This window comes from Lagopus leucura, unplaced genomic scaffold, assembly GCF_019238085.1.
Source record: "Lagopus leucura isolate 7727_CA_CO unplaced genomic scaffold, USGS_WTPT01 Super-Scaffold_100019, whole genome shotgun sequence".
NCBI classification, from domain to species: Eukaryota; Metazoa; Chordata; class Aves; order Galliformes; family Phasianidae; genus Lagopus; species Lagopus leucura.
Genome location: NW_024962273.1, coordinates 1,749,039 through 1,770,413, shown reverse-complemented (window position 1 = coordinate 1,770,413; position 21,375 = coordinate 1,749,039). Strand labels below are relative to the sequence as shown.

At 41.2% G+C, this 21,375-nt stretch overlaps 1 protein-coding gene across 1 annotated transcript; it reads right to left on the bottom strand.

The window, feature by feature from the left end:
• Positions 1–1,851: 1,851 nt before the first annotated feature.
• Positions 1,852–14,332, bottom strand: MMADHC (metabolism of cobalamin associated D). Its single transcript, XM_042877583.1, has 7 exons — positions 14,204–14,332; positions 12,429–12,573; positions 11,972–12,189; positions 9,542–9,647; positions 8,867–8,997; positions 6,060–6,146; positions 1,852–4,492 (listed from the first exon to the last, which is right to left on the bottom strand). Exons 1-7 carry the CDS (start codon positions 14,210–14,212, stop codon positions 4,298–4,300), a joined length of 891 nt encoding a protein of 296 aa, XP_042733517.1. The 5' UTR covers positions 14,213–14,332; the 3' UTR covers positions 1,852–4,297.
• Between the last annotated feature and the right edge of the window lie 7,043 nt (positions 14,333–21,375).

Sequence of the window (21,375 nt, the reverse complement as noted above, 5' to 3'; positions counted from 1 at the left end):
TTTTTTAATTTTTAATTAATTTCTGGAATTAATCTACAATTAATAGCTAGAAAATACTGAATAATCTTAACACTCCTTCCTGACAAATCAGTTACATAGGTAATACATTTTCTCAAGCAAGCTCATGTGCACTCCCAGCACCCCATCCACGTGCAGGACACAGCCCATGCCGTAATGTTAAATACTGAGATGGAACACTGCAATGGAAAAAAAAGAAAAAGAAGTTAAGGCATATGTAATAAAAACAACTATTCATACAGAACATAAGTTATGGTTTTTGACTTTGCATAAAGAAATCTGAAAAAAATCCCCAGAACACATGAAAATGGTGTGGAAAACATCCATCTTTCTAACAAAACAGGGCATCTAAAAATAAGCATATATGAGATATTTCCTTTTGGATCAAGTGAGGCACTTCAGTCCTCAATTATCCTCTCACCAGTTACATATCTCCTCCATGTGTCAGCCTTTAACATCCCTGCTGCAATGCTAACATGCCATCTCCAAATGCAAGAGCTTCATCAGTGCCTACCAAATATGAACTTGGGAGCAAGAGCAGGAATTCATTTAATACACATGATCACCTTTTAAGTGGGAACATATGGTTTAATCAACTACCTAATTTCTCAAATGCTCAGATCAAGAATAAATATGCTGAATATCTGAATTGCATTGCATTAGAAGGTTATCTCCTTACCTGAATCCATCAGACATTTCAGAAGCTTCAGTTGGGACGTGCACCTTGAAAACCAATTCCATGCTTTCTATCAACCAGCAGCTTTCATGTTTCCTTCAGTCCAGCAGACAAATCTCACAGAGAGCTGCTCTACTGCTGCCTGAGGGGAGAGCTGACTAAAAGAGCATGGTGAGTGTTCTCTGAAGGCTTGGATTATACAAATCTCTCAGAGCATAAAAATTGTATCACTTTTCCATACTCCATTCAAATTGTTTGAACCAGTGTCAACACACACCACAGAGATCTCCCATGTTTATGCATTTCCCCCCACTATCTAAGATTTCTGCAATTAGTTTAGCCCGACTGGGCAGAACCTTTTAGAGCCAAACAAGCTCACAGACCAAGTTTTACATCTGTTACTGTGACAAAGCAGCTTACACCTTTGCAGCCTTACCTTTCTGGATCAGCTACCTGGAGCTGTCTAATGTTACAGCCATGCTTCCCTGCATGTTTATGAACCAGAGAATCTCTTGCTGAGTGACACTGCAATTAGCAAGAAAGGGCAACAAGCCTGCAGTCGAGATGGCAAGTCAAAGAAAAGGGGCCTTCTCCCCCAAGATACCTTTGACCTTGTGGATTACTTCGAGCACTTCAATTCCAGCCAGGTGGCTGCTGGTGGAAGGAGAATAGGGTTCTTTACTTCACAGCAGTGTAGAACTTCACCAGGATAACTGCTCACATAAGATTCTGCTATTTAAGACAAAATGCTCCATGTCATTTCTCAACTTCAGTATGAATTCTTTGAAGAGACGTTTAGCACCACTTTCATATCTTAAGGCAACTAAGTGGCAAGTACTTCACCTATAACATTTTGTTTTAGCTTTCTGACCAGTACAAACAATTTTTAGCCTTGCATATTTTAGGCACATCCACTGTGTATATTAAAGTCTGCAAATAACCACAGTCACAGCACTGCTCTTGTGAGGCTCAGCATTACTTCAAATAGCTTGAGTTCACTCTTCACTAAAAGTGCCACACTTTAAGAAACTCTCCCCAAGCTGATAAGAACTTCCCATAGAACATCAATCCTTGCTAAGAACAGACATAACATTGCATCAAATCTCTTTTCATTTATTTACCACAGAAAGGATCCCAACTTGTGACACTGAGCAGTGTTTCATTTGATGCTTTTTTTATTAGCAGAAGTACAGCTCATCACACTGTATTCCAAAACCTTTATTTCACAGTAGCAAATTAATGTACAATAAATCCCTTCTGATGAAAGGGAACAGAACTGAATAGTTCTAGCCTCTTTTGAGAGTTTTAGTAAGCTTTTATGTACAAGGAAATGTTAGTTAGAAAAATACCACAAAAGATCTCCCCTCAACTTCTAGCATGAAATACTATCAGTGATGTCAAGGCAGAATCCCCACTATTTTCAGTGAGTTTTTTTGCCTTGGGTCAAAGCCATTTGAAAAGTTAATAAAAAAAAAAAGAAATAAAGCAACCAAAAAACCCCCACGTTTTCCAGCATGAAGCTTTACAGGGTATGAACTCAGAAACTGGTGTCTCAAGTTTAATTTGGACAGCTGCCTGAAAATATACCTCAATTAAAAAAAATATATAGAAAGGCAGGTACAACAAAGTCACTGGAAGAAAACAAAGAGCACCAAGAGCCTTCAGCATAGTTAAACTATGTGAAGCATTTCACAGAAGTTGTCTAGTATTTATCCAGCTAAGTTGTCTACAATGGTGCTGTGCACTGAGACAACAACCCTCCATCATCAAATGAGGTAACACGTACTCTGCAAAAGAATTATGCTTCAGTTGGTTCTGTACAAGGATACTCTGCAACTCCTTCAGTATTTTTTAAATCCTTTCAACAACAAGGCCAAAAAATAAAGCAGGCTTTGAATATTACAACTTTCTTAGCCAGCAGACAGGAGGTGAAGAGCTCATGTTCCAGAAACATGGCAGATTCCACGACACTGCAGTAAGCAAATCCTGCCTCAACAGCCACACACTTCAGCCTTGGAATGCATATAGGCTGGAGCCAACAATGGTGATGCTGGCAACACAAACTGAATGGCTGGCTTGCCAGGGTGAGAATAGAGAAGGTAGTTGTCATTACTTCAGCAGGGAGAGCCCTCCTCAACTGCACCTCTGCGATCAGGCAGTCATTAACAAGGCCAGACACAGGCACTTGGTAAGGGTCTGGTCCTAAGCCTACTAAATAAAGCCAGCAGAAGGACTTTGGTGACAAACTGGCTTACTGAACTGGCAAACTGAACCTGAATAAGGAATAGAAACAGTACACAAACCTAGAATATGTGCTAAGTCTAATTATTAATACTGGGGAAAAAATGATTATTGAAATCCCAAGCTATCTGAAAGGAAGCTAAACCTCTGAACACATCATCTTGGCAGCCATCATCCAGACAAAGGATCCATTTAATTTTGACTGAGACTGAAAGATTTCTATTGTTGCATAAACAGCTACAGCTGTGGTATATTGCCAAACAGTCCTAAAAAGTGAGTGCAGCAACATTAATTACCTAGCTTCTGTAGTGAGGCAGCTGACAGCTTTTGAGATTTCAGATGTCTCGAATTTTCCTCACTGTTTCTCCAGTAACCTCAATTGATTTGAAGGTTTTTATGTCGTCTGAAGAGACCGACTTATTTACTGAAGCCTTCCTGCTGAAATGTTTTCTATAATTGATTGTAATTACAGCAATTGATCATAATTGCCTTTTGCTGAGGCATTTTGAAATTCCAGAGATAAATCTCAGTTGCATTAAAGTAAAAGAAAAAACAGTGAGGGTATCCAAGCATTGCCCTGTTATCTTTTTCTTTAGCCCACATCAATGTATTTAATGACCTTAAAAAATTCCAAAAGCAAGTTTAAATTACATTTACAGATATAAAATAGTTCAACATATTTAGCTAACACTGAGAAAATAAAATCACAAGCAACATGAAGACAGAAACGTGAAGAGATGACTGATTCTAGAGTTAAGGCTTCTCACTGAGTCTCTGGACATAGCAGTGACATCAGCACTTCTCTAAAGCAGTACTACTTGCAGGCAAAGATTCCTAAAAGCTTAACTTATTCTTTTTAGAGCACTGCATGAGCAATTAATTAGCCCAGTATTCACTGCTGCAGCCTTCATTAAGTTTCATATTATGAGAGAATGGTACTATTACTTGCTCCTCTCCCCCACTAATTCACTGCAGTAAGTGGTCATAACTCCTAGAAAATTCAGTTGCATCAAGATTTTTCAATGCAAAGAACACAGATTTGTCAGATACCAAATGACAGAACAGCTGATAATGGTAAGAGGCTATGCAGAGCTGCTGGGTACTCAGCCAACTGAGTTTGAACTCAAAGACGAGGGAAACTCACAGCTTCAAATTCCCATGGCACATACAAGTACCTGTTAAAACAGCGTCAAATAACATTCCAAATCACAGGTGATGAGCAGAGTCGTGAGACTAAAATAAATAGCAGATACTTTATTATCTAAAACTGTTTCAAGTGCGGTACTTTCTGACAACGCTTACGAAGCACCACCAAGGCAAAGAATGCCAAAGTCACACGGATCTGCAAAACCCTGTCAACTGTTAATTCCCACTTAGTTTTCTCATGATAGGGCTGTCAGGTTCAGCGTTAGTGAAAATGCTTCCCACAACAACATGAGTACCCCAGATGTTATGACGAATAACTTTGCAGCAGCCAAGGTCATCGACAGAGAATCCAAAGTGGCGGTAGCGTTCATCTGTCTCAAACAGAGTGTTGTTTGTGTAAGGTCCAAAAAACTAGGTGGAAAAGAAGAGAGATTTTTCCTATCACTGTTTTGAACAGATGAGGGTTAACAGATCGGTAACAACACAGTCAAGTTTAGTAGGTGTCAAAATTATCCCGTTTTAAAAACAAAAGGAAAAGACAACAAGAAAACTAAACCCAGAAATACCATCTGCATCTGTTGGAAGAAGTTGTACGTGCAGTTTTGCCTGAGACATCTACAGACAGAGCACCCGACTGTACTGGTAACCCATACTTAAGGGTTTATGATACCTTTAAGACAGACAGAGGGCTGAGGGCACATCAGCATGTCTGATTGTCTAATAAGCCAGACACACAAAACACCTCAAGTGTTTTCAAAAAATTCTGCTGCTTCTTCAGACATTAAGAAGCCTATAAAACAGCAAAATTATGACATGTGCCTTTTGAGTGAATCACTATCAAGACTCTTAACAGTAAAATCGGTGTCAATTTGAACAAGATACTACAGTTGCTTTATCTCAGAAGAGGAAGTATCTGACAGAAGCCCACTGCTGATGGACAGGTGGTGGGTAAGGATGGTACTACTGAACTGGAACCCAAAGACAACATCCTGCTTTTATTAATCTGTAACTACTGCTTGAATGTGTTGAATTCTCATTGATGCACTGTACCATAAACACCTTCAACTGCCTTCTTAGCTTACAAACAATTCCTATTAAGCCTACTTGGCTCTGCTGACACAGCAGGTCACTGCCTTTCACAGTGTTTTTAGATATAACTCACTAAGATGAGCTTTGCTCTGAGTATGTTCAGGTATTTGACTGTTTCAAGGATAAGTTCTCAAATAAAAATGCATGTGCACGTGCTTTGATAGAAACTCAACTATTGTAACTTTTAAGATGCTGTCATGTTTCAATGATGTCTTGCTAAGAAACTGCCAGCTCCTCATGTAATCACAGAATGGCCTGGGTTGCAAAGGAGCACAGTGCTCACCCACTTCCAACCCCCTGCTGTGTGCAGGTCGCCAACCAGCAGCCCAGGCTGCCCAGAGCCACATCCAGCCTGGCCTTGAATGCCTGCAGGGATGGAGCATCCACAGCCTCCTTGGGCAACCCATTCACCACCCTCTGCGTGACATCTGTAATCTGATAATGAATTCCAGGCCATTTAATTGGAACAAGCTATTCATTTTTCCTATATAACACACATCATTAACTTAAGCAAACTGTTTTGGTTGTTTATGCTTTTGTTTTTTTTTTTTTTCTTAAAGTACTAATCTACACAAACAGGCTTATTTATGGATAACCAAAAGACCTTTAGGAAGGCAAAAGCAGCTTACTGCACAGCGACACATTTTTAGGCATCAAATTCCTACAACTCTCTAAAAACCTCATTGCTAAATAATGTTCTCTGGAGTGCCAGCTGCAGTAAGTGACACAGTACATGAAGGGTCATAACCTATCTTCCTAATTTATAAAAGGAATTATCCTATGGCAACAGCTTTGTGGCAACATGAAAAAGGTGGATTTAACCCATACAGAAGAATTCCAGTACCACTATGAGTTCAGACAGTAGGGTTCCACACAGCACATAACTTACTGCCAGTCCTGAGGAGGGATCAATGAAGTCAGCCCAATAGCCTTCAGAACAGATTGCATAGCAGATTTCCTTGGCACCATTAATGAACTTAAAAGAAACATAAATAAGGAAGGAGATCAGAACTGTTTTATATCCAGACAGATACGTAGATAGACATGGATCACACAAAATATACTGAATACGAATCTATATGAATATGAATACTGCATACTGAAAATTGATTCTTGTTCTCTGCTAGTAAATGAGAAATTTGGTACATTTTCAACAAAAATATTAAGAATATTAAGGCAATTAAAATTAATGGCATATATTAAATTAGTCCAACTATACAAGGTTTTAAGTGTTCCTTGTGCCAGTCAGTAATGTATTAACAGCTTGTGTAATTACTCTGATTATTCATGCAGATTGCAGTCATACCTGTTACCCTCTCCAAGAAGCCAAGTATTACTTCAACAGAATAAAAAAATCTCACCTGGACTCCACATAGTCCAAACATGGCACTATATATTTATATAAAAATACAGTTTTGCTATTAGATCTGCTCTTAGTTAGCAGGAAAATACCAACACTGGCAGCACAAACACACAACTGCAAATGATCTTTGCAGAATGTTTTAGTTCAGCATCATGACAGCAAACAGTTTAAGTACTTGTTTGTTTTTCCTTGTTACACCAGTCTACACCAATTCTCTTGTTGTATTTGATTCTTGGTCAGGATGAACAACACTTTCACTATTAGACAATCAAAGTTGGTTTATTTACAACAGAGGATACCAGCTGATGTTTATGAAAATACATTAAGTAACATAGCAAGAAGTTCCCTACTCTCTAATGCCTCACCACAAACCTCCCTTTGGAGAAACACCTTACAGAAATCACTACATTTTTATAGCAAACAAGCACCTAAACTTAAAGCTGACATTACAACACAAGGCACAAGAAAATTACATCAGCTATAGATTACACAGCATATTTTTGCACAGATAAATGAACAAGAACACAAGACCTCAGCTATGTGCTTTTAATCACCTAGATCAGCAGTTTCCAATCCATGTGAGGACAGTCAGCATGAATTCACAGAGTAACTTCTCAAGAAGCCTGCGAAAAGTGAATGAGAACCCTCCCCCAAAGCCTCAAGATACATGATGACTCTAGAACTGCCCATGCACTGAGGAAAGCACGTCCAGATACAAGAATCTAAACAGCTAAATGCACTGATCTGGAGAAAAGAAGAAATAAAATTCATGTAGCTCCCTTGAAACACAACGGAGTTTCCCTAATCTCATAAAAGGACATACCTCTAACTTCAGAATAAACACTTTATTTACTCTCATTTTGTTGCCTGACAAGTTTGAGGTACAAAGAGTATTATTTTCAGTCAGCCTCATCCTCTAAGAGGCCCAAAACAAGGAGGTTGATCCTTTATAGTAACCAGATCTACACTTTGAGGTCTGATGGCTCTGAAGATTAGCCCTAAACACAAGCAAACCATCTGAAGACAGCATTTAAGGCATTACATTTCTGATACAACACTAGATCAAAAGATGCAGCGTAACAAACTCACTGCAAGCTCTTAGAGCAGTGTTAGTAACCACTTGACATTCACCACTGTAAATGCTTAGACCTGGCTGTAAATAATCCTCATTACTTCAACACAAGTCTCTCACATTAAATTAGTATCTTTAATGCAACTTCTAACCATTTATGAAGCAAACAAACAGACCATTTTCCTGTGACCTTGCTGTTAGTAACCTTTAGGCCAGGAGGTTACAGTTAACATCCCAGAACTCCTACAATGACTATATTAGATTTGACAGGGAGGTGCTCAAGGAAGAAAGATGCCAATTAACATATAATTAGACCAGATTACAATGCCAAAGATCAACAGACCGTACATAATTCAAACAGAACACCATGCTAAAATGAAGGGAATTTTAATTTGTGGGTAATTTTTGTGTTGATACTGCAGACTGCTTGTTTCTTTTAGTGGTAACCCAAACAGGGCTCTCTACAGAACACACCTGCAATTTACGAAGCTGTAAAGGGCATTAAAACCTGAATCTGACCCTCAGCACACAGATGAAAATCCTATCACTTTTTTTTTTTTTAATAGTTTTTAAAAAAATTACAAGTAACACATGAAAGTGTTGTATTTTAAGGTGCCAAGAAATGCCAGCAGTGGCAAACAGTGACACCTGCTGGAGCAGGTACAGAACAATCTTTAGAATGAGAAGCAAAGCTATCTTCAGAGAGGCATCTAGTGGCAAGAGGGCATCAAGACAGCATTCACGAGGCTGGTTAGCATTTGATTCACTGTTACATCTTTTAGTCTGGGTATCAGTATCTGTTAGCAGAACGAGGAAACTGAGCAACCACCTGTGTAAGTGAGGATGCACAAAGTCCATGCTTGAATTTTAATTACACCACCACAAAAAAAAAAAAAAGCAGAAAAATGCTACAAAACACAGTGTACTAAAGTGGGAGAAAGGTGAAAAAATACTTGCTGTCCTTTAACTGCAAGACAACAACAGATGCTTGATGTATTGCTTTACCACTCCACAACATACACAGCTGACTCTACCTGCTATAAAGAATTCAATTGTTTTGTGAGAAATTTCAAGTGGAATAATAACATAATTGGAGTTTTAAACAAAAAAGTTGTCTCTATTTAATCAGACAGTACACAAGATTAGCTCAAAGGAGCAATAAGGTATATTCCTACCAGAGCTGCAAGTAAAGCAGGATATACATACAATACACAGAAGATTAATCTACAAAGGTAAAATGATACCTGTGTCAACTACTCACATTTTCTAACAGCATTTCTCTCTCATCTTCCACTTCTTGACTCCATACAGTCATGTCATTTTTAGTCTTCTGGGTAACAGTCAGTACTGTTAAATGGTTGGCATTCACTTCTGGAAACATTGATTCGAAGTCTAAAAGTGAAACAAGTATTTTATGGCTTGCTCTTAAATATTTCTCAGTTTTAGATAAATTACCAAACCTAATTCAAATCAGCAAATCAGTATCATCAGTAATTATCAGAACTTTGAAATGAATGAACTCCAGTTCTCTGCATGAGGTGCACAGATCTGTATTTTCCGGTTAAGCCAGAAAATTTCACACACATTCATTTTTTACTTTAAACCTTCAGTGGAAACATCCCAGATCTGCTTCTGACTGCTCTTAGGACAGAGCAGTGTTCACAGAAAGGGCCCAACCAACAAGATTCTCTTCCTCCATCATTTACCAGAGCACAGCACTAAGTTCTGTATGAAACTCAAAGCATCATCAACAGCAAAAATTCAGCATTCATTTTACATGCCCTTTTCTTTTGTGAAATACAAACTTTGGACTTCCTTATTCCGTGATACATTCTGCAAGGTCCATTTCACCAAAGCCCATACTGACATATTCTTGCTTTTAAAGAAGTTTGTTGTCTGTATTGAAATCATCAAAAAAAGTTAACCTTCTTTATACCTTTCCGTAGCAGTTCAGGACAAGCTTGTACTGCACATTCCACTTTTGCATTTTCAAAATACATTTCAGCATTATTTACTTGCTGTTTCTGTGGAACATCAGAACCCTGAGGGGAAAAAATAAGTAATTAACTTTCCTACTTTTTAATATACAGCAGGAATAACATCACATAGTAGCATACTAGTCTATATTTTTGTGACTGTATGCCTACTGATAAACCCCAGAAGTCTCACAGAAAGATGATTTGCTATCACTTACAACTTGTTCTAACTTTACATATTAAAGTTAGCCCATTCTCTGAACAGAAATTCTGCATTTTATTCTAACAGCACTATCCAAAACCTTAACCAAGAGGGAAACTTTTGAAAAAGATCCATTTGAAGCAATGGCCTGCAAGCATTTGATATAAAAGCAATTGACAGATTTCAGACATGTGCACATCACCTGAGCCAGAGTAAAACCTGGAAGCTACACAACAGCTCAACAGCTCTGAGCTTCCAGTTATTTCAGCTATAGCTAAAATTGCAGCCTGCAAAACAGAACCGTGGTATCTTGAAATAACAAACTGGTTTGCAATACCAATCTTATTTCCTGTAGTTTCTAAAAAAAAAAAAAAAAAAACCCTTATTCTTGTGGGTACTTTAAACACCCAGCACTGTAAGTCAGATACACAGAATCTAAGCTTCTAATGTCCTTAAGAAAGTACTGAAAACAGTTACTATCCACAGCTGGCAGCTATGGAACATGGGTGCAGAATCCTTATGCACAGATTTAGTAGCTATAACTTTGCCTTAATATTCAAGAAAATGCAGCAACTTGAGACTGAAGTGCTGAGTCCCACCTAACACCAGTTTGTAACTGCAAGTTCACCCTAGAGGAAATGATTTCCCTGAACACACAGCATAGCTGACTTTTTTTATTCTATAAATCAACAGTGGCAGGAAAAAATAAATAAATAAATAAACATGTAGACCAGCAACAGATATTAGAAGCACTTCAATACATACATTTCCACATGTATTTTGCATTATGATTTAAAGTCATTGGGACAGAGCAGCTGGGGACCTCAAGCCTAGCATATCATGCAGGTATGCTGCTAAATCATTTCTTTTCTTCCTAATCACTGGCTGCTTCCCTTACTGAGAATGGTAATGCAATGCCTGATTTCTATTTCTTGTCTTCAGCTCCCATTCTACCCAGCTAAAGACAACTCAGAGTACACACACTTGCCACCTACACTATAATTAAGGGGCTACAGCCATTTTCCAAAGAGCTATATTTTCATATTAATGGGCTGCCAGGCTCATTTATATTAGTTTTATGCAAACAAAACTCCTCTGACTGCTCAAGCACAGGACCTTGAGCTTCAGCAGCACCAAGCTTTCCTCCTGCCTGCTGTAGCAAGCCATGGGAGGATTTTGTACTCAATCCAGATCTGGGTCTTCTCTAGAAGCAGTTCAGCATTTCCACTAGCTAAGCACTGCTCATGGATTCCTGAGCAACACTGGTATTAAACAAGCTGATTCTTGTTAACTGCCTTCTGAATAACAGTTGTGAAACCTTTCCAGTTTCTCCATTCCATCTGGTCAGCAGCAGGTGCACTGATGACTTCATCATACAAGTAATCTTTCTAGAATGCAGACGTGCCATCAGTGCACCTGGTTTCTGTTAAGTAAACCAAAGGCTAGGTGTTTGTTGGGTTTTTTTTGTTGGTCTTTCAACTGAAGTTATGATTCATACACACTGAAAACAGACTTTTGGGAACTCACCAGAAGCTTACGTTTTCTCAACAGTTTGGAATACGTTACATTTAAAAAGAAAACACTACACAGCATTTTCACAACAGAGATTTACTAGCTGACTTCTGAAGTTTGAACATGTCAAGAACTCAGAGATTGGAAAGTTGAGTCAGCAGCTGGTAGCAATAAACATTTGTTGAGACAGTCTGACCATGCAAGTCAAACTAGCAATTAACAACCTGCCTGTCATTAACACAGCATCTGACTGGCTGCAAGCTTTGCCATTGCCAAAATGTATTCTCACACTGAGACCTGAGGTTGAGCTACATTGGTCTGCTTCTCACGTCTGAATTCCACAGGACTCAGAACCAAACAGGCAGGTTTGAGTACACTCTAATCTATGCAAGGCCAAATACATTAGATGAAATACTTAAGTAAGGAACTACCACTCTTATTTGATAAAAGGTGGTGAGACTTTGCAAGCACTACATTTTGATACTGAAGTTTTCACACAACCACAGAAGTCACGAGGTTCTACACAGGCTTCCTTACCTCACCTGAAGCACATCTTTAAAGCCACCTGGAACATCAGGAATATCTTTTTACAGAAGGAAGACACAATGACTGTGTTTCTCTTGGACAAGAAACATCAGCTTTGCACAGAAGGTTGTATCACAGAATCTGTTCTTACCTGAAATTCATTTATGTATTGTGCCATTACAAATTCATGCCTTTCATTTGGTGAAGGCTCTGCTAATACATCAGGCAGACTTTTTGAGGCTTGGCTTTTCCTCTGGGCAGCAGTACCATTTAGGTGACAGTCAAAACCAATATTACCAGGCAACTGGAATCTCTGGTCCTGAGGACCAAATGGACCCATCACTTCATCGGGCCATACGGTTCTTGGACCTGTAAAAGTCAAGGCTTTGCTTTAGTCCTTGTGTTATTTAAAAAAGGAATTAAAAAAAAAGAAAAGAAAAGAAAAGCTCAAATATCTTTATTCGCTCACAATCACAAAACCAAGGCAACCAGAACACAGGTAAGTGTCCTGCCACAATAAAAACACACTTCAGAATTCCTAGTTGTATATGGAGTGTACAATTCTGATAGCACATCAATTGAAAGAAAATGAATTTGCTTGCTCTTACATAAATCAGGAGGTGTAGCAGCAACATGAGGCTCGTCTGAGCCAGAGGAACCTGCTGTAGAAAAAGCCTTGGGATTTACAACTCTTTTGACTAAGGAATAAAACCCTGGTAGGTAGGTGACCAATCTTGCTCTGTTACAGAGCACCTGAGAAGACAAAAACAAAAGCAAGTATTATATACTGCTAACAAAAATTACTAGTTCATGTACAATTCTGTATATAATGAAACTTCACTCCATAATTAAAACCATAAGTTAACGATCAGCAATTATTTTTGTAACATAGAAATTTAAAAATATATTATTATTATTTTTTTCTCTTTTTCTAGTAATAGTTTTCTAAGACCTCTGCCCTGAAAACTAGCACAAACATCAGCTGGCCCATACTCACACTTCTTAAAAGACTTGAGGGGACACCAGATAACAACACTACAGATACATCTTGTGTCTTTCCTCTCAAAGCACACATATGTGCATACACGCCCTTCTTTGGCAGCAAAGCACACATATCAACAGCTCCAAAGGATGCAGGGAGACATGCATACCAAAACAGGTGGGTATGGTAATTTCTACTTCTGTATTTTGCACTTGAAATCCATAAATATTTAACATGTGCAAAACTTAAGCTGGTGCAATCCATGTTAGATTCGCAAACTCAGCACATTCACATATTTATAAACAAGCATTACTGCAAACAGATTAGTTCAGTACCCTGGGCAAGCTGCCAATGAGCCATAAAACCTTTATGAATTCTGCTGTCTTGAGATACACCAGCAAATCTGCTTTACGCCACAGCCTTATGCCATCTACGTAACTATTAATTGCTATCAGAAGCTGATTCAGTCAGGTGGCAAACAGAAAATGATGCAATACTGTCTCCCTCTACATGCAAACAGCCTCAAAAAAAAGGAGCTCCGAAGAGCCATTAGTGCTTCAAGGAGACAAGCAGCTCTGAAACTCAACAAGAGGAACAGGCTGCCCAAGGAGGCTGTGGATGCCCCATCCCTGCAGGCATTCAAGGCCAGGCTGGATGTGGCTCTGGGCAGCCTGGGCTGGTGGTTGGCGACCCTGCACAGAGCAGGGGGTTCGAACTGATGAGCAACGTGGTCCTTTCCAACCCAGGCCATTCTGTCATTCTATGATTCACTCTATGATTGTATCTTTAGCAGTGCAAACAGCAACTGTTACTTGTGTTTGTTTTTTAAATAAGAAATATGCAAGTGCCATGATAAAACTGTCAAATCTAACCTATTTTTTTTTATATTTCAAAAAAACACGGATGACTTTCCTGATGCACATCTGTAACAAGAGTAACACTCCTGTTAACGCTGATTCACCCCACAGGGAGATGATGGCATCGCACACATGGAGCGCGAATGGGACATCCTAAGCTGGAAGGGACCCAACTGGACACAGCACTGTGACACAGCCGCGTGGATTCTGCCCCACTCTGCAAATATTTACACGCCTGACATTGCGCCACTGAAAAACACCCGGAGATCAAAGTTTTACAGCGGCCTGCGTGGCAGAACGAGGCCAGCGACGGCTGCTGCCCCTCAGCCTGAACGCCCCGCTGAACTCGAGCTCTTCACTTTAACTCACGGCTTTAAAACCAGAACCGGGCGCGCCTCCGCCCTCACTCCAACTGAACCGCAGCAGTTCGGAGACTCAGCTGGAAGGAGGAGGACGATCCCATCGCCCTGCAGTAAGACGCAGCGGGGTACGACCGAGGCCCGCAACCAGGGCCGCAACCCCGCACCGGGCCCGGCTTACTCACGTTGGCCATGGCAGACGCTCGGCAGCCCCTCGCCCAGAGCTCCGGCTCCCCCTGCAAGAGAAGCGAACGCAGCGTCCTCTGAGGCCCTGCACAGACCGGTCGGCACCGGGCCGCTCCCCTCTCAGGTCTGCCCCCCGCTCCCCCCCTCACACGGCTCGGCGCAGCGGGAGCTGACAGCAGCCCTACACCGCGCTTCCTACAAAATGGCGGAGGCCGCTCCCGCCCCGCCCGCACCCCCTCGGCCGCCAGACCTGAGCAGCCGCTCGCTGAGCCATCGATCAGCGGTGGGGTGGGTGTTTGAAGCGGGGATAGGGCGGCGCGGCGAGCGGGCCGGCAATCGATTGGTCGGGGCTGGGCTCCCCTAGGAGAGGGCCTGGCCCGAGTGGGGCACGTAGGGATGTGCGGGGGTACGCAATGCCACGTCGGTGCGGTAGGGGGCAGCAGTGCGGCGCGGGGAGCTGAGGGGCTGATGCTGAGCAGAAACGGGCATTATGCTGGAAAAACTGGGGGCAGAGGGATGGCCACTGCAAAGATGTGGTGTATGAAATAGGAATAAAGCCCTTCTGAAGAGAGCCAGAGGTGTGCTGTTGTTTATTTTTCCCTCCTTGCTTCGTGTTTTCACCCAGAGGGTGGTGAGGCATTGTTACAGGTTGCCCAAGGAGGCTGTGGATGCCCCATCCCTGCAGGCATTCAAGGCCAGGCTGGATGTGGCTCTGGGCAGCCTGGGCTGCTGGTTGGTGACCTGCACACAGCAGGGGGTTGGAACTGGATGAGCACTGTGCTCCTTTGCAACCCAGGCCATTCTGTGATTCTATGTGCAGCCCCCTGCCTTTATCTCCAAGTTCAGCCCGTTTGCTTTGCCCAGTATCTTACCTTCCCATAAATCTCCCCTGGAAAGGAGGAGTGCTTTGTAGCCAGCTGAAAACTCGGTATTTTGTTTTCAGGTGCCTTTTTCATCCTTTTTCCAGGACTGCGATTTAATTTAGATCATGAGTTCTTTGAGGCACAAGCCTCCCTGCTTGCGTACGTGGAAACTGCTGTGCATGCTAATGGAACAATTTAAATGCTGAATTAAAAATGTCAGGGGAGAGGTGCCCCAAACCCGACCTCCTTTAAAGCTGATATAAAAGAACTGTGTCGCTGTTTGCTTCTGCAGGAGTGGGAAAACACGCAAGCCACACTGGAATACGAAGATTAAGACCCTTCTTTCTTATTTTTTGCCACTTCTTTGCTGTCTTTTCAAAGCGGTGATGTTGGTTAAGGGAAGGGAAATTTAATCTCTCGCCTTCAAAATAGAAGATTGAGTGTTCAAATCGCAGCTTAATTTGCTCTGTTGTGATTTCATGTGTTATAAAACATCTTTCTGGGCAATATTTGTTTTTGCTTTGCCGCTGGGTTGTTAGCATAAACCAGTTCTAAAGGTTTGAATACATAATAGATAAAAATAAGAGCAAGAAAGTATTTTTTCTTGCTAACAGTAATAATAAATAATATTCAGCCCTACAATGTTCTTACTTTAACAAACTTCTCCTTTCTTTTTTAGGAGCATGACAGAATTCAATCATAGGCTCTGTTTTGCACCAGAGATGTACAGCATTGCAGTTTTCATGTTTTGGATTTTTTTCATGGGAACATTTGCTCACTCTTGCATGCTTCCCAGCTATAAATTCAAAGCTAGCACACTTAGTTCTCATTTGTGTCTAAATTAAATATTCATGCTGAATCTGAACTTCAGGGAAGGAAATCCTAGAGAAACATGACTTTAACTATTTGCAGAATGCCGTTTATTTTGTCTAATAGGAAAGCATTCTGGATTACATTCAGTCTGTATTGACTTGTCCTCAAGCAATCCCCATTTTTCCTCTCTCCAGGGTTAGCACTTCAAGATACTCCAATCAATCAATGAGTTATCATCCCCCGAAGTTTGTGGCCTGAATTCATAAACATTAATTTCAATAAAGTTTCTACCTCTATTCAAAGGAGACTACAAAATCAAACGATCCAATTACAGATTTATCAAATATTAATCATGAAAATCTCCCAGATCTTTTGGAGGCCAACATTCTCCTTCCCTGGTGTCAGGAAAGTAATTAGCAGCTGGCTTTGATTAAATTCTTCCCTCGGAGATTACTCTCCTCAGTTTGAGAGAGAAAAAGGAATGCATATATGATGGTACCTAAATCCTCATTTTAATTTTTTTTTTTAATTTTTTTTTTGTGTGAAAAAATACACGTACGTTCTATTAACTGATCACTTATTCTTTCTATGAAGACAGGAGAATCTCAGCCTGCCCAGGAACCTGGAGCAGGTTTAATGGTAAAACCTGCAGCGCACACCCTGGCTTTCCATGCTGTGTTCCTGAGATGGTCTTGTTCCTTCTCAGCCTCCTCCTTGGTGACAGTGGCTTCTTGGTGGTTTGGACAGGATGTGGCCTGGGAAAGAGTTGTAGCAGGAGGCATACCAGGGGAAACTTCCCAGTCAGTGCTCTGCTCTGCCCAAAACCCAAACTCTAAGCTCTGGCTGATGTTCACCATCTCCAAACCTGCTGGATTTCCTGATCTGCAAGCAGAGGAGTCAGAAATGCCTCCAAAAAGAAGTTTTGGCAGCTAAGGCAAGCCAAGGATGAATCTTCATCTCTTCTTACCCTTTCCAGGGGCCAGGGAAAATGAGGAAACACCATCCTTGAAGGTCTGCATTGCTGAGGTTGGGCTGGAGTCTTCCATACATCCAGAATGGAAATAGTTTATTTCCTGTCATCAGGTGCATCTGTTCTCATGAAAATCAACAGACTTCTCACACAAACATCAAATGCTCCCAGCCACTTTAGCATCTGTGAGCCAGCCAGCACCTGCATGGCTATGGCTGGGTGTGGTGGCTTCAGAGTCTGCTTGGCTCCATGATACTGCTGCCCCAGTGTGCTGCCTTGAGTTACAAGGACCTCCATTTCTGTCCCGTTTCTGAAATGTGTATGTTGATACATAAAGCCCAGCTGTGAGACCTTCTGTTCTCACTTTTTGGAGCAACAGGACTGCAATCAATACCTCTCCATCCTCATCTTTATTCATTAGCTGGAAGGTTAAATATTTTTAATCCTGTTCAAACAGAGCCTGTCGGAATTTTTCCATGAGCTTTGGAGTTGCAGCTTGTGTTTTTTGCAGAGGGTGGAACAGGTTGCCCAAGGAGGCTGTGGATGCCCCATTCCTGCAGGCATTCAAGGCCAGGCTGGATGTGGCTCTGAGCAGCCTGGGCTGCTGGTTGGTGACCTGCACGCAGCAGGGGGTTGGAACTGGGTGAGCACTGTGCTCCTTTTCATCCCAGGCCATTCTAGGATTCTATGATTCTTTTGCCTGCTTTCCCACAGCCAGGGCTTCATCCTTTCTGTGGGTCCTTGCTGCTTACATGGCCCAGTGCACCTTGTGCTTAACGGGGTGTAATTCATCTGGAGGCAGCAGAACATACCTGACTGTGAGAGCAGTGATGTTTTTGTTGTAGTTATCTTCACACTGCAAAAGCTTGTTAAGTGTTCATAAAAATAATGAGATATTCTTTATTCCTATTGTACTTATACAAGAAACTTCAAAAAGTGCTGTATAGTATCTCCATTTCTGTGCAACAATGAACGGGGCTGGTGCTTGCAATTTACCTAATGGCATCCATTAAACTTCATTAGGACTTTGTTAAACTGCAGTTCAGATCATTGACATTGATTTTTGATCTCTAAAACCCGCTCGCAGCAAATCCGTCACTGAGCATACCGAGAGCCAGCCTGCTCTTGGTCTCAGTCCCATTCCCTGTGCCTCCAATGTGCTTCATAAAGAAGGGCAGGGGGAGGTGGAGGGTCCCCACCTGCAGCCCCTGACGTTAGGAGAGCTGAGGGTCTGCTTGCAAGGCTCAGCCCCGCACTCCTGCTCTTTGCATTGATGCACTTCAGCCATCTCTCTGCATCACCTGTGTGTGTCACTGCACAGCAGAAAACTTCTAATCTTTAAGCTCTAATTCAGCCTCTTCGTTTATTCACTTAATTCCCTGCTTTTTTTTTTTTTTTTTTTTTTTTTTTTTTTTAATATACAAGTGTGGCTCGCCCTTCACTTGCCCTGCTGAGCCCTGTGTTTGAAATGAGGAGCGTCTGTTCCTGAGTGCTAATGAAATAGTGATGAAGTAGAAGGAAAGAAACGTTTTAACATACTCTTTCTCTAGAAAAGTAAACATCCTCTGGCTATAGGAAGGGTAAACTTCCCCTGGAAATGTGTGTTTATATGAACAATCTCTTTTCTTCTGGCATTTCCAGATACTAGGCTGGGAGATTTGTTCACTCTCTCTGGGAAAATGACTTTTTAGTAAGTGGTGCAAATGCACGAGATTAATCTTCGCATGGATTGTTTTCTTTTTGGAAAGACACCCCCAGGATTTGTTTCCATGAACCTGAAAGGGATTTCCTCCTTTATCTCTGGGCACTGCTCTGTGGCTCCTTCAGTTCTCTTGCTCCAAATGCATCTCTGAAGGGAACAGATGGAGGAAGTGAACATTTCCCCGATAACCAACTTGGGTCCAACTCAGCTGCAGCTTAGGGAGCTTTGCTGCAAACCTGTATGGCCCCAGCATACTCCCCCTCTCTGCACACTACCAGCTTATATTTTCTTCAAAGAGAGACATTTATCAATGCTATTAAACTGGGATGTGTGGTTATCCAAACCCACCTGAGATGGGTGTTACTGCATCTCAGTTCTTATTGTTGCTTTTAATATTCTATTGAGGAGGGGCACACTGAGCTTTGAAAAACCATTACTTTGCCTGGAGCACCCTTTGTGTAACCTGGATTTGTTCCATGCAGGGCTTGAACATGGAAAAGGACAGTTTTGCATCAGGACTACATGGAGTGTTGCTCTTCTGCTTAACCAAAGTCCAGCTGTCCTGGTCTTGGATGGAGAGATCCAAGGAGGAGGTAGAGCTCTCCCTACAGGTCTCCTGGTGGGAGTATAGTGGGCTCAGTGGGCTCCAAGCCCTGGCTCTTGGCCACAATGGTCCTCAGCCCTCATCTGCTCTGAAATGTGGTCCTCTGGGTGCTTGCCTTGGGGCCTGCATGCCAGATGTGCTAAGTGGCGGGGAAGGAGACAGGTTGCCATCAGAAATGCATCAAAATCCATGCTTTTATAGGGCATTTCTATTTTGGTAAATATTTTTCCGTCTGGAAAGTGTTCTCTCAGAAAACCTGAGAAGTTAAAATTCATGCTTAAACACGGTGCCATCCCTAATGGACTACTTACTCCATGAGATTCCTCATTTATTGTTTTTTAAATATATGGGGTCATGCTTTTTAGCCCTCATGGTTATGAAGAATCTCTCGCAAAAAGGTTTATAGCATCGTGTGTTGCCTATGAATTATTAGACCCTGTTCCTGTCTGGCAGTGAATGAAAGAGCCCAACATCTGGCTGTATGTAAAACCAGATATCACAAAACTTCCCACTTTGAGGAGATGGGGTGTGTGATGGATGTTGTGATAAAGTATCTCTTTTGACAAGGAAGTCAAGACGGTTGGAGGCCCTTTCTATTAAAAATGTACTGAGCTTAACCAAAATGTCCTGGCTGGAAACTCACGATCAGTCACAATGAAGCATGCTGCTGCCACACAATAGCAGGAATGCTTAAAAGCATGGCTCTTTTGTCCTGTGCTTTATAAGCAAACCATGACTTGGTTCTGCATAGAGGGAAATGGGTAGTGCCCAGAACTTCAGGCATCAGTCCATGAAAACTTCTAAAGTTTTGTTGTGTTTTTTTTAACCCACATTCAGGGCCTATTAAAGTTGATAGAAGACCTTCCAATAGCTTCAGTGACAATGAGAATGAAAAATAGACATTAAGATATGTCATATATCAGCATTTCCACAGATATTTCTTAACGTGAGTCATGAAGTGAGACGGAATCCACATGTGATGTTCCTGTCTGGGCTCCCCCAAAAGCTATCTGGTACTGAGGGGGTAAAATTGTTTCTGTAGAGCAGCCTTAGGTAGAGACAGTGGGATGAATAATCGTTCAAGCTATTATATTTCGCCTTGTAATGTATCTAGAGCTAAATCTATTAACTTTGAGAGCGTATTTATTGTTTAGAGCAAAATGTTTCTGCTGACAAATCTGCTTTGGTACTATTACATATTTCTGTCACCAAACCCTTGTTCCTACTTTGCTATTTTGCTAATGTATTTTTGGCCTAGCTCCATGACACAACATCTATTTATGCTTTAGAAAAAATAAGAAATTGTTTAATTTTCCTATCACGTTGCCGGTAGATTTAATATTCTCTTTTACCATCTTAGGAATAACAAACAACTTACCAATTTGCCTCTGACAGATTCCTTTTCTCTTGTTGAAATGACTAAAACAAATGCCTGAAAGCTACATTTTGCATGTGTCAACCCTCTTCCTTTTTAAAGGTAACCTAAAATAAAGACTCTTCATTCTCCTACATGAACTTCAGAAGAAAACATCAGACGTCTTCTTCAAAAGTTAAGATATGAACAGACGAGACACGTAAGATGATCAAAGGAAAATGAAAGTTAGCTGAAAATGCTCATGTGATGAAAACCATAAAATGCTATGGGTTCACACGCTGCATTTCAAAGTTAAACCTGCAAAGAAGAGCTTAACTCTTACTCAGCATGGATCCCTTTGCAGTTTTATTCGTCAGTATATTAAAAAAACAACAACAACAACTCGGTGTAGGTTGTCAGTCGACTCTGTTTTCCTCTTGGATGAATACTGGTCAGAAGAAATGCAGCTAGTGAGGACAAAGCTGCTGTGCCACTTTGGAAGTCATCCTTCATGATGCATATTTTCTGATTTCCTGCTGAATCTTCAGTTGCAGCTGCCATGACTTCACAAGGAGGCCAAGGCCACGGCTGATGCACAGCACTGACATTCACCTCTTCAGCTGGGGTAGATGTAGTAATGGCAGTTGAACTATCAGCTGATGCTGAATGATGATTTGTTCAAGATCTGTAGATGAGCTGAGCAAGACACAGAGAAACAGCAACACACATGATTTTCTTGAACATGTAGTTTTATTTCAGGTCCACTCTGCAGACTCAACGTTTTATTCTGTCTTTTGAACTCTAGCCTCCTTTTGACAGTGAGCACAAATCAGTAACTGGGTGTCTAGCAAGAGGCATCATCAAG